This window comes from Tachysurus fulvidraco, chromosome 23 (assembly GCF_022655615.1).
Source record: "Tachysurus fulvidraco isolate hzauxx_2018 chromosome 23, HZAU_PFXX_2.0, whole genome shotgun sequence".
In the NCBI taxonomy this organism is placed as follows: Eukaryota; Metazoa; Chordata; class Actinopteri; order Siluriformes; family Bagridae; genus Tachysurus; species Tachysurus fulvidraco.
The window spans coordinates 7,247,281-7,261,312 of NC_062540.1; the positions used below are offsets into that span (position 1 = coordinate 7,247,281).

General features: G+C 38.5%; 1 protein-coding gene across 1 annotated transcript in view; it reads left to right on the top strand.

The window, feature by feature from the left end:
- cs (citrate synthase) overlaps positions 1-14,032 on the top strand; it is a 28,373-nt gene that overhangs the window by 5,676 nt on the left and 8,665 nt on the right. The window contains exons 2-5 of the mRNA XM_027144899.2: positions 5,958-6,005; positions 6,972-7,079; positions 11,538-11,603; positions 12,007-12,138. Coding sequence (XP_027000700.1) covers positions 5,958-6,005; positions 6,972-7,079; positions 11,538-11,603; positions 12,007-12,138 — 354 coding nt within the window. The remainder of the gene's footprint in view (positions 1-5,957; positions 6,006-6,971; positions 7,080-11,537; positions 11,604-12,006; positions 12,139-14,032) is intronic.

The following is a 14,032-nucleotide window of genomic DNA, read 5'->3' on the forward strand; positions in this document are numbered from 1 at the left end:
TGATGGTGCTGGAGATGCTGTTCCCAATCCAGATTGACTGAGGTATCTCGGTTAGAAATTCCAGGATCCAGTTGCAGAGGGCGGTATTCAGTCCCAGCAGGATCAGCTTCTCAATCAGGTGCTGATGGATAATTGTGTTGCATGCTCAACTAAAAGTATGAGAAGCCTTTGTACATAAGTGTCTTTTTGTCACGGTGTGTGAGGGATAAATGAAGGGCGTGGCAATGACACAGTCTGTTTAGTGGAGCCTCATAAAGCAATGATAGTCATTGAGTCAAAACATTAGACTTCTTTGGCATGGGGACAATGGTGTATGTTTTGAGGCACATTGGAACAACAGTGCTGCGTAGGGAAATGTTAAAGTTGGCAGTGAAGCTTTTTTGTAGTTTGTGATTGCCTGGTTGCCTTGCCACATGCAACAAGTGTCTCCGCTGTCCTGGAAGTCGCTGTGAATTGTCTTGGCATGTGTGCACTTTTCTGATGGCTTGGGATGGCTGTTGCTGTTCTTAGGGCCATCCTGTCCCCTGCTCTGAATGCTAAGTCTCTAGACTTCAGCAGCGCACGCACCTAATTAGTCATTCACGGCTTCTAGTTGGAGTGTGTGGTGATGGTCTTAATCAGTGCACTTGTCGATGTAGCTGGTCACTGATGCCGTGTACTTTTTATAAAGTTCAGGCTGTTTTTACTTTCTTGATTCCTTTCTGAGACAGCTTTGTTCATGCGGAAGATTTCTTAACTATATAAGGGAGAAGCTGCGCTCTCCAGACAGTGGGGAAAGCCGGCTTTGTTCATCCCTTACCTGAGAAGCTGAGGAGGTATTGAGGCTTCAGAGCTGGAGAAAAGGTAAAAGCAAGGCTAATATCTAAGTGGTTGAAGTATAAGCCCTCTGTACCTTCAATTGTTCTGGTGAATGTGAATTGTCTCACCAACAAGACTGACTAGCTGGCTGCCCTTGTTTGGAGCGACAGGATTTATAGAGAGTGCAGTATATTGTGCGCCTCTGAAACATGGCTAACACAAAACACTTTGGATGCAAACGTGGCTCGACCAGTATTCACCACAGTAAGAACGGATGGAGATGCTAAATGCTAACGTGAAGGAACGCTAATGTGCCACTGTTGCACAGATTAGATCACAACCTGGTCTTGTGGCATGAAAACCATCACAGGCTGCAAAAGGAAGGGCTGTAGCTTTTTGCTGGAGGATGTTGTTGGCGCAAACCAGCTCAACCTGTTTTTTACAGTTTGCAGCCTCTGCAGCCATTGATTGCCCACCCAGCACCACTCTCCTCACTACCTCTCTGTCCCAGTATAATGAGACACCTCTACACAACCCTATATCCATGGACAATCTAACCCCATTCACACTCACCATTACTAAAGACCTGGACCTGTATTCATGAAAAATTCTCAGTGCAAAGATTTGCTATTAGTGATGTAATTCTAAGAAAATTTATAGACATGTGGCCATTACCCCTTAAAATTAAAGAGATGATCCTAGTAAAGATAAAAGTTATTCACCAAGCATCTTAACCCTTAAAAGAACTCTTATGGTCAAAAAGTGTTCGGAGTAGGGAGGAGGACTTTTAAGAGGCTTAAGAGGTTCTTTAGCAGAGGAGAAAATGGCCAAAAGGTGAAGAGGGAGAAGAAATATTTAATAACGATAGTGAGTTTATAAAATGCTACAGATTAGATCATGTAGATATTATATTGTGCTCAAAAAAATTAGAGGTAACACCTCAGACACAGTGCAGAAATGACACACATATCTATGTTCCAGTAAGGAAGCTGGCTCTGTATGGAATAAAAACACTGTCAATAATAATCGTACGTAATTCAAAGCATTGTGTGTAAATTTTAATTTAGTTGTGCGTAATTTAAAACTATTGTACGTAATTATGTTTTTTGTGGAGTTGGATCCCAAAATCTACGGCCACGACAGTTTACAGATACGAGATTTTGTGTGGTTGTTCAAATGCAACTCCAAAATGCGAAACAACTGTCAAAAATACGTCATCACGTTCACAGGCATTACTATCCGAGGGAAGATGAATCGATTCCATGAAGCGCGCATGTGCCCCGCCCTCTTCTAAACCACTCATAGAAACCACTGGCGCCAAAATGGCGGGTTAGTTATCACTAATAACAGAGAGAAATTTGTGCTAACACTTTAAAATAATGGTTTTTATTTTTACAAGGCATTTGATACTGTTGAACATACTTTTTTATTTGAAATCTTAGATTTTTTAGGTTTTGGGAGTAATTTTTGTAAAATAATTAAGATGTTTTATACTGACATATAGTTCTGTATCCCTGAATCCTAGTATAACTCCTAGGTTTGAAGTGCTCCACGGTATTAGGCAGGGATGCCTGATTTCTCCCAAACTGTTTATTCTAGCCACTCAATCACTTATATTACTCATTAATCATAACCCCGATTTGCATGGGATCTAAAGGAATTTAAAATTAGTCAATTTGCAGACGACACAGCAATCCTTTTAAAGAATAAATTCATGGTTGATGTTGCCCTAAATTCAGTCTCGATTTTCCCTAAAGCTTCAGGATTTACCCTTAATATTAAAAAAATGTGAGCTACTTCCCATTCACTCATCAACGGACTCTATCATCTCTTCAATTTAGGTTAAAGATGAAGTGAAATATTTATTAATAGTTTTATCTAAAAATGTTATTAGAAGAGAAGACGTTAACTTTTCTAACCAGTTAATAGATATGAGGAAATCTTTGAGCTATTTCCAAAATAATCTATCCATGCCACTCCCTGTATGTTTCTACAGTTAATGTTAAGAAAGCTAATTTGATCGTTTTTCAATTTCTGTGGAAAAACAAAACTCATTATATTAAGAAATCACAGCTGGTTAAAGACTATGATATGGGTGGTATTAAAGGACATTCAAGATTAATTGGTTGAAAACATATCGGTGGCTCACAGCTCCACTAACCTCACAGCTCCAGGGTCGGGGTTCGATTCCCTATGCTATTACTTATACTGCTCAGTTCATCTTGCTTCCATATTAGTTAGTAGTATTAAGATCAGTGTTAATGCAGTACTACCTATTACTTCCTGCATAGTCACTCGTTACCAACAGACCATTATTTTAAAGTGTTAGCACAAAATTCTCTCTGTTATTAGCGATAACTAACCCGCCATTTCGGCGCAGGTGGTTTCTATGATTGGTTTAGAAGAGGGCGGGGTGCATGTGCGCTTCGTGGAATCGATTCATCTTCCCTCGGATAGTAATGCCTGTGAACGTGATGACGTATTTTTGACAGTTGTTTCGCAGACCGTTTTCGTGTGTAAAAAAAGAGGTGTTGTGAAAACAAGCATTGTGTCTGTAAACTGTCATAGTCGTACATTTTGGAGTTGTATTTGAACAAACACACAAAATCTCTGTAAACTGTCGTGGCCGTAGATTTTGGGATCCAACTTCACAAAAACATAATTACGTACAATAGTTTTAAATTACGCACAAATAAATTAAAATTTACACACAATGCTTTCAATTACGTACGATTATTATTGACAGTGTTTTTATTCCATAGCTCTGAGAGTGTGTGTTCGAGAATGGAAAATGCCTGTTCTGCTAAACAGGTGGAGCCACTTCAGTGCTTGTTCTGCCTGAGCCTGAGGCTGTCAGGGATGGACAGGAAGGGGACTTCAGGGGTCTGATTGAAGACTTGAGGTGGTGTGGGTCCAACCATATGCAGCTGAACACTTCCAAGACCAAGGAGATGGTGGTGGATTTTCGTGGGAACAAACCACATTCTTAGCCTGTGTCCATAAAGGGGGTTGATGTAGAGAGGAGACTGCTGTCTCTGTCATGCTCCACTACAAGACTGAGGAATGACTTGGTCAATATGTATTTGCTCATCTTTACTTCTGGTACATTTTACATGTTTATATTGCATAAAACAATTAACATATATATATAAGTTAGTTTTTGAGATATACAGGTGCATCTCAATAAATTAGAATGTTGTGGAAAAGTTCATTTATTTCAGTAATTCATCTCAAATAGTGAAACTTGTGTATTATATAAATTCAGTATACACAGACTGAAGTAGTTTAAGTCTTTGGTACTTTTAATTGTGATGATTTTGGTTCACATTTAACAAAATCCCACCAATTCACTCACCAATTCTCAAAAAATTAGAATACCTATATTAAATTAAAAGACCAATAAAAAAACTTTTTAGTGAATTGTTGGCCTTCAGGAAAGTATGTTCATTTACCTTATATGTACTCAATACTTGGTGGGGGCTCCTTATGCTTTAATTCATCGTGGCATGGAGGTGATCAGTCTGTGGCACTGAAGTGGTATGGAAGCCCAGGTTTCTTTGACAGTGGCCTTCAGCTCATCTGCATTTTTGGTCTCTTGTTTCTCATTTTTCTCTTGACAATAAGGTCTGGTGAGTTTTCTGGAATGTCAAACACACCAACATCATGGTCATTTAACCATCTTTTTGTGCTTTTGGCAGTGTGAGCAGGTGCCAAATACTGCTGGAAAATGACATCATCTTTAAAAAGCTGGTCAGCAGAAGGAAACATGAAGTGCTCTAAAATTTCTTGGTAAATGGGTGCAGTGACTTTGGTTTTCAAAAAACACAGTGGGCCGACATTGCACCCCAAATCATCACAGACTATGGAAACTTATCACTGGACTTCAAGCAACTTGGGATATGAGCTTCTCCAGCCTTCCTTCAGACTCTAGGACCTTTTTTCCAAATGAACTTGCTCTCATCTGAAAAGAGGACTTTGGACCACTTGACAACTGTCCAGTTCTTCTTCACCTTAGCCCAGCTACAGTTACTGAAATAAATGAACCTTTCTACGACATTCTAATTTACTGAGATGCACCTGTTCTCATTTTAAATTGAGCATGTTGTTTTCAAACAAGAAGCTCAAAAATAGGCCTAGGATGGAAGAAGAATGGTGTATTGCAATGGAGTTTTTATTTGCTGGTTTATGCCATCAGCTTCAGGGTTTGAGTTTAGGTGTGGGATTGTGAATAATTTGGGCCCTTCTTACAAATGATGCCTTTATAATGTGGGCAATTCCTGCAATATTATCTTTTCTTTATCTCGGCTCAAAAAATGTAAATTCATCCACAGATACAAACAAATAAAATCAACACATTACAGCATTCTGTCTTTCTTTTTAAAATTTAATTTCACAACCTTCTGTGATGCCATGGTCTTTGTCGCACTTTTATTCATACTATTGTGTCTATGCACTCTACCATTTAAAGTCGGTATTCATAATGAGCTGCTTGTGAAGAAAGTCAGTTCCAAGTTATGTATTTGTTTTAGGAAATTAAAAAATTAAACAGTGTTTTGGTTCTCTTTATGGTGAGTGAGTTTGGTTGTTCAGTGCTTGCAAAATTGCAAACTAGCACGATGTCCCGGGTTATCGTGTCTTCAAAATTGAGAATATGGTGCCACTCGGTGACAAAGTTGATTGCTGCTCAAAATCCTACTGTGCCTCTCGCATAACCTCCTGTTAAATTATAACTTAAAATAATATAAATTGTTGAAAATTGTTTCATTTAAAATACAGATTGTGTAATGTGTTTAAACATATAACTGCACTTTCCCCCTGTTTGAAGGGAGCTACATGAAATTTCTTACTTTCTAGAAAAATATTATGCATCATGCATAGCCTATACAAAAAGAATACTATGGTTCTTAATAGTCTGACTGATCTATAAACACTTGTAGTAGAAATAAATGTAATAGAATCAGTAGTGTACAGCTGTCAGTTTTTTTTAATCTAATTGTGTGAGAACAGCCATCTACTCATGCACAGCAGTTTAAGCAAATTATTAAATCAACACTATACATATTTTTCTGTGCAGATGCACAGAAACAGTATGGACCTTTTAATAGGTCCATACTGTTGTCTGTTTAGCATGATCCTTATAGATTTTCTTTCTGTTCCAGAATGCAGCAGGTGTTTCTGTGATAGCCAGAAATGTTAGTGCATCCACAGTAAGTACTCAACCTTATACCACACCACATTATGTATAAAATGATTGACCCAAATTTCTCTAAGAAAGAATATGTTCATATTGAAATATATCTGCAAGCAGCAATTAAATGCTTACCCTTTATCAATAAAAGGAAGATTAAGCTATTGCTGACATTTTGCTGTACATCCTTCTTTTGGTAGCTTTCCCTAATTACAGATAATGTCAGCTCATTTTGTTCAGATATGTACAATTTTAAATTTAATCTGTGATGTCATGGAGGAGTGGAAGAGGACTCCAGTGGCAACCTGTGATGTTCTGGTGATGCCCAAGAGGGTTAAGGCAGTGCTGGAATATAATGACGGCCACAAAAGATATTGACCCTTTGGACCTAATTTGGACATTTTCACTTAGGAGTGTACTCACTTTTGTTGCCAGCAGTTTAGACATTAATGGCTGAGTGTTGAGTTATTTTGAGGGCACAGGAAATTTACACTGTTATACAAGCTGCACACTCACTACATGGTAGCACAGTGTCATTTTGTCAGTGTTGTCACATGAAAAGATATAATAAAATATTTACAAAAATGTGAGGGGCATACATAGACACTCCTGAACATAATCATAAACATTACAAGTATTAACATTTTGGGCTGATGGATCTTAACAGAGTAGGCAAGTAGGCTGAGAGTAGGCTGTACATCAGCTGATCAAATGTCTTAGCCTTAAAAAGTTCAAATCTGTGCAAAAATATGATTTTCATGCCATTGTCCTTCAGGTAGTCACACTGTACAGTAATCATCTCCTGATGGCAAAAGGCAAAAAGGCTTTCTGTTTTTGAACATGGCAGGATTATTGAGCTGCACAAGCACAGTCATTTTAAATTTCTTATTACAAATAATCTGTTTTTGCATGACATGGCTTTTGAACTCTGTAACAAGTTATTTTTAGACTATATTCTAATATTTTAGCCTCTTTTCTCCTGCAGAATTTAAGAGATGTCCTGGCAGATCTCATTCCCAAAGAACAGTCTAGAATCAAGAACTTCAAGCAGCAGTATGGTAAAAACGCCATTGGCCAGATTACTGTGGATATGGTAAGAAATAATTTTGTTTAAAAAACAAAACAAAAAACAATAAATAAACGTGTCTGAAAATATGGCCTAAACTGAAACTATAGTTATTATGCAATTGAATTTCGTGGCATTGGAATGTTTGTCTAGGTGGAAAGTCTAGGTTCTATGTTTGAACTCCAGGACTGTCAGAGAGCAGTATTAGGCCTTTGAGCAAGGCTCTTTTGCTTAGACTGAGTTAATTCTTATACAATTATTGCAAATTGTAAAATCTGAAACTATATCTGTAATATTCATGAACAATCATGAACTGTTTTAGTTGCCCTTCAACTGCTCCCTGTTGTAGGTCACCATAGCGGATCCTCTTATCTACATATTTGATATTGTGTAGGATTTTATGCCGGATTAGAGAGTTAACTCCTCAGTGGTTGGGTTGGTTCTCTGCTTGATGACAGTGCCACTATACCACCAGACATAAACTACTATGCACATTGTTTGGAAAACTTTATTTGTAGGAAAACTTTATTTTGGAATATAACTCTGCATATGTTGTGAATATAATGTTGGAATCCCACTTTAGTGGTGAAACTAATTATCAGCTTTAGCAACAAATACAGAGCAATTATTTAGTAGGAGTAAGCAGTCCCAGGAAATTTAAATTAGCACAAATGACCTTCCGTTGTCATTAACTTTTAATAACAAATTTATTTATTAAGCATCATGAATTGATTTATATATTCTGGAAAAACATTTTCCACTTAGTATGCTGTCTGACTTTTTTTTTTTTAATTAACGCAACCATCTTAAAGACAATGGTCTTAAGCCAACGATCTTAAACTGATTAAGATACCATGAGTTTAAAATATTTGTTCAAAGTTCCAATGAAAAAGTGTCAAAGGTTGTGTTTTTCTTTGTTTTGTTTTAAATGCAAAAGATAGGGAAAGAAGTGCTAGTTGAAGTGTTTCCTGAATAAGTAGGTCTTCAACCGCCGCTTGAAAATAGCCAGTGACTCAGCTGTCCGGACCTTTAGTGCCCCTTTTCCACCGAGTCAGTTTGAGTGCTGGTTTGGAGCCAGAGCCTAATTTAGAACCAGTTCTTTCTGTTTCAACCGCCAAAGCACCGGCTCTGAACCAGGAAAAGTGGTTTCTTAAGTAGCACCAAAGCATTGCTGGTCTACACTTAAGAACCGCTTGCGTGGCTACTGTTAGCACATTTGATAATGTACCTAAAGTTTAATAATGTTTAATACACTTTAACTTTACCGCAGTATAATCACTTATCAGCACACATGATAGTAGGCAGCTACATGCTAAGGCAAAATTTTTTCTGTGTTAATGATAAAATAACGTTATGTACTTTCTCGATTACAACCTCCGTTTATACAAATTACACGGAGCTGCACATACACGTTGGATTCGCCACGTTTGGATGTTAATGTAGGTTCACAAAGCCATGAGCATTAACATGAAAGCAACATCCGCCATTGTTGATGTTGTGTTTGTGTTTGTTGCTGCTGCGCTAACGTTGCTGCGCTAACGTTGCTGCGCTGTGTATCGTGACCCGTATACAGTGTCGTTAGACTCGGCGCTGTGATGCCTCTCTAGCCGGTGGAAAGGCAAACCAGTTCTTAGAAGGTTTGCCAGTGGAACCAACTTTGAACCAGCACCAGCGCTAGCTCTGAACCAGTACCCGGTTCTTTTTGGTGGAAAAGAGGCATAGGGGAAGTTCATTCCACCACCTTGGTGCCAGAACAGAGTCTTGTAGTATACTTGCCTCGTACCCTGAGAGATGGTGGAACCAGTCGAGCAGTGCTGGTAGATCGGAGGGTGCGGGGTGCAGTGCGAGGAGTGATGAGGGCTTTTAGGTAAGAGGGAGCTGGTCCATTTTTGGTTTTGTAGGCCAACATCAGTGCTTTGAATCTGATGCGTGCAGCTACCAGAAGCCAGTGGAGGGATCGACACCAGGCAGTTAGCTTTTGTACCCTTCTCTTTGTATTCTGACTCATAGTTCCTGCTGATGAGACCTGCCACGGTTGTGTCATAAGTGAACTTGATGATGTGATTTGATCTGTGCATTGCTACACAGTCATGAGTCAGCAGAGTGAACAGCAGTGGGCACTCAGCTATAACTCAAATTTCAGGGTAAAAGTGACCTAGTGAGAGGGTGAAAATCTGAAAGTGTTAGAATGGAAATTTTTTTTTGCTATGAATATGAGATGATGGATAGGAATTCTTGCTTTCATTTCTTATTTATGTCTAAGTGTTAACTAGAATATGGCAACCTTCTTGGTGAACAAAATTTTTGGAGATGGACTTCAACTATAATATTTGGTTGCATATCCCTTGCTTACGATGATGCTGTTACATTTACTTTTCTGATGAGCTTATATATATATATATATATATATATATATATATATACACATATATATACACACAGTACAGACCAAAGGTTTGGACACACCTTCTCATTCAAAGAGTTTTCTTTATTTTCATGACTATGAAAATTATAGATTCACACTGAAGGCATCAAAACTATGAATTAACACATGAGGAATTATATACATAACAAAAAAGTGTGAAAAAAAAATGACCCCAAACACACCTCGGGCTGTGTAAGGTCTATTTGACCATGAAGGAGAGTGATGGGGTGCAGCGCCAGATGACCTGGCCTCCACAGTCACCGGACCTCAACCCAATCGAGATGGTTTGGGGTGAGCTGGACCGCAGAGTGAAGGCAAAAGGGCCAACAAGTGCTAAGCATCTCTGGGAACTCCTTCAAGACTGTTGGAAGACCATTTCAGGTGACTACCTCTTGAAGCTCATCAAGAGAATGCCAAGAGTGTGCAAAGCAGTAATCAAAGCAAAAGGTGGCTACTTTGAAGAACCTAGAATATGACATATTTTCAGTTGTTTCACACTTTTTTGTTATGAACTAAATGTTCTCTTTGAATGAGAAGGTGTGTCCAAACTTTTGGTCTGTACTGTAAATATTTTTAATAAAGATCATATCCTTTCTATAATAACACTTACTTATCCATCACTTTGGGTAGAGGGTATTTAAGCTCCAATCCTCTTGCCTTCTGTCTCTTCTAAATACGGATGCTATCCAACAAACTTGGGTGGAAATGCCCACAATCTGGTCTTCACCTGGCACAGCTACAAACATCACTGGTACCCTACTTCATATCTCTGACCATCACCTGGTATCCTTCAGAGTCACCCTTGCTATCCTAACTACAACAAATTGGCAACATTTCTCTTTAACATTTATAAGTCTATATTTCCATTTGTGAAACTGCAACAGGTCTAAAAATCTAAATGTTGTCATTTTGTAAATGGCAAAATACAAATAGGACATGCTTTCTGCTGCCTCCAGCTCTGTGGATTTTAATCTGGAGTGTGTCGCTAAAATGAAACAAAACTCAATGTATCGTTGTTGCACAGACACAAGAAATATCGATGGACATCTCCTTAAAATGGACCGATTTAATATGAAAACAATTTAATTGAAATGTATTTGTATAGTGCTTTTAACAATGGTCAATAATCCAGGGCACAGAAAATATACTTAAATATGTGTTTTATAGACCTGTCTCTACATTTTTAAAATGTTTGTTTAGTAATAAAACACGTTTAAATACAAACATATAAATTAATGTTGTTTAAATAATAATACAGAACTTGTTATATATAGTGTAATGAGAGTATTGCTATTAATATGCTATTGGTAACTGAAATAAGAAGAGTGTTCATGGCATTTCAAAACATTTCTAGGGTTTGTTGAATGTTTTCTAGAGAAGACCAGGAGACTTGGATTTTGTTGAGCAGTAGTCTTTATTGTAGAGACACGATGAACACAAGTCTTCAAGTCAGAACATGCCTGCATGGGTGCTGCAGTCATCAAGTCTAACTTAGTTTTAATGCATTGTAATTATACACATTGTAGGGTTGCAGTCCCTTCAGAAAAAAATTCTTGGGTGACAATCAAAGCATGATAAGATGTAACAGCCCTACACCAAATCCTGGAATTTCACCCACCCTTAATCCCATCAACAAAATAGTCTTATTCAGACCACTTCTTTATCATAGGAATGAGTTCACCCCTTATTCTTGGCATTCCTTCTTGGCTCAGACCTTGAAACAAATGACCATTTTAAACAATGGGACAAATGGCACAAAGAGACAGATGTTATCCTGAGTTACCTTTCCCTTCCCTTTCTGTAGTTTTTGAATTTAACTAGCATTGTCACTTGATTTGGCTTCTCAAGATACAAATATACTAAAAATAAATCAATGACTTAAAATTATTTTCCCACAGGTCTTAAAAATGCACCAGACCAGAATGGTTAATTAATTGACTAGTGTTAAGATCTAAACATTTTATGTTTACTACCTGAGGTTTTCAATTTGGCTAGATGTCAAGTATTACAGACACTGGTCTAGTATTTGTAATATATTAATATACAGATTTTTGTTTTAGGTTTATGGAGGTATGAGGGGTATGAAGGGCCTAGTATATGAGACCTCTGTGCTCGACCCTGATGAGGTAAGTTACAATATTTAGGCCATATACATTTTAGCCTTTATAAAATGCTATTCAAGATATTTTGACTAATTCACCACTTTAACTATAAATCAGATTTGACTTTGTGTACTGACTCTGAGGCATTGCAACAGAGTCCTAAATCATCCCGATGAATGGGATTAGAAAGGGATGTGGTAGCCTAGTGGTTAAGGTGTTGGACTACCAATCAGAACGTTGCGAGTTGATTCCTACGTCCTCCAAGCTGCCACTGGTGGGCCCCTGAGCAAGGCCCTTAACTCTCAGTTGTATAAAAATGAGATGTAAGTTGCTCTGGATAAGGGCGTCTACTAAATGCTGTTAATGAAAATGTAATGTAAAAGGATTACCCACTAAGTTTATACCTTTGACCATTTATGTTCTTCAGGGAATTCGTTTTCGTGGCTACAGCATTCCAGAGTGTCAGCAGCTATTGCCAAAGGCTGCAGGAGGTGAGGAACCACTGCCTGAAGGACTCTTCTGGCTGCTAGTCACAGGCCAGGTGCCCACTGAGGAACAGGTGAGGAATAATAATTAGACTTTCTAACGACTCTCTCTTGTCTTCAAACCACATACTATTTTAAAATTGGAGTATGTTTTGCCACTTAAAATGCACAAAAAATACAGATAGAATTAAATCACAGATCTCAAGCCATGTCTAAAATTTCAGATGCATTTTCTGGTATCCCCTCATCCACTTTTATAGCATTCCCTCATCCAATTTTATATTTCATAATAATAGTCTAAGTTCCAACATCCATGTCCCGTACCAGGACGTGCTCCAGCTGGTCAATATGCACTCCTCCATGAACTTGTCCCTCCTCAGCATTCATTGGCAGGTGTGAAAATTTGCTGTAAACAAAGAAAGCTTTCAGAAATATAAATAATGAGTGTTTATTTCTTTCAAGTTACAAAATGCAAAGTGAGTAAACAAAAGAAAAATCTAAATCAAATCAATATTTGGTGTTAATACCTTTTGCCTTCAAACCAGCATGAAGTGATGGCATGGCCCCCACAGAGCCCTGATCTCAACATCGAGTGTGTCTGGGATTACATGAAGAGACAGATGGATGTGAGAGCGCCTACATCCACAGATCTGTGGTTAGTTCTCCAAGATGTTTGGAACAACCTACCAGCCGAGTTCCTTCAAAAACTGTGTGCAAGTGTACCTAGAAGAATTGCTGCTGTTTTGAAGGCAAAGGGTGGTCACAAAAATATTGACTTAATTTAGATTTCTCTTTTGTTCATTCATTGCATTTTGTTCAATTATGAAAATAAATGTTTAACACTTCCATTTTTGAAAGAATTCTTTGTTTACAGCATTTTTTTCACACCTGCCTAAACCTTTTGCACAGTACTCTCTCTCTCTCTCTCTCTCTCTCTCTCTCTCTCTCTCTATCTCTATCTATATATATATATATATATATATATATATATATATATATATATATATATATATATATATATATACACATACACACACACACACACACGCACACACTCTCGCTGGCGACTTTATAAGGTACACCTGTCCAACTGCACTTTAACGCATATTTCTAATCATCCAAGCACATGGCAACAACTCAATGCATTTAGGCATGTACACATGGTCAAGACGATCTGCTGCAGTTCAAACGACAGAATGGGGAAGAAAGGTGATTTAAGTGACTTTGAACGTGGCATGGTTGTTGGTGCCAGACAGGCTGGTCTGAGTATTTCAGAAACTGCTGATCTGCTGGGATTTTCACGCACAACCATCTCTAGGGTTTACAGGGAATGGTCCAAAAAAGAGAAAATATCCAGTAAGCGGCAGTTCTGTGGGCTCAAATGCCTTGTTGATGCCAGAGGTCAGAGGAGAATGGCCAGACTGGTTCGAGCTGATAGAAAGGCAACAGTAACTCAAATAACCACTCTTTACAACTGAGGTATGCAGAAGAGCATCTCTGAACGCACAGCACGTCGAACCTTGAGGCGGATGGGCTACAGGAGCAGAAGACCACACCGGGTGCCACTCCTGACAGCTAAGAACAGGAAACTGAGGCTACAATTTGCACAGGCTCACAAATTGGACAATAGAAAATTGGAAAAATGTTGCCTGGTCTGAGGAGTCTCTATTTCTGCTGCGACATTCGGATGGTAGGGTCAGAATTTGGCGTCAACAACATGAAAGCATGGATCCATCCTGCCTTGTATCAACGGTTTGGGCTGGTGGTGGTGGTGGTGTAATGGTGTGGGGAATATTTTCTTGGCACACTTTGGGCCCATTAGTACCAATTGAGCATCGCGTCAACACCACAGCCTACCTGAGTATTGTTGCTGACCATTTCCATCCCTTTATGACCACAGTGTACCCATCTTCTGATGGCTACATCCAGCAGGATATTGCACTATGTCATAAAGCGTGAATCATCTCA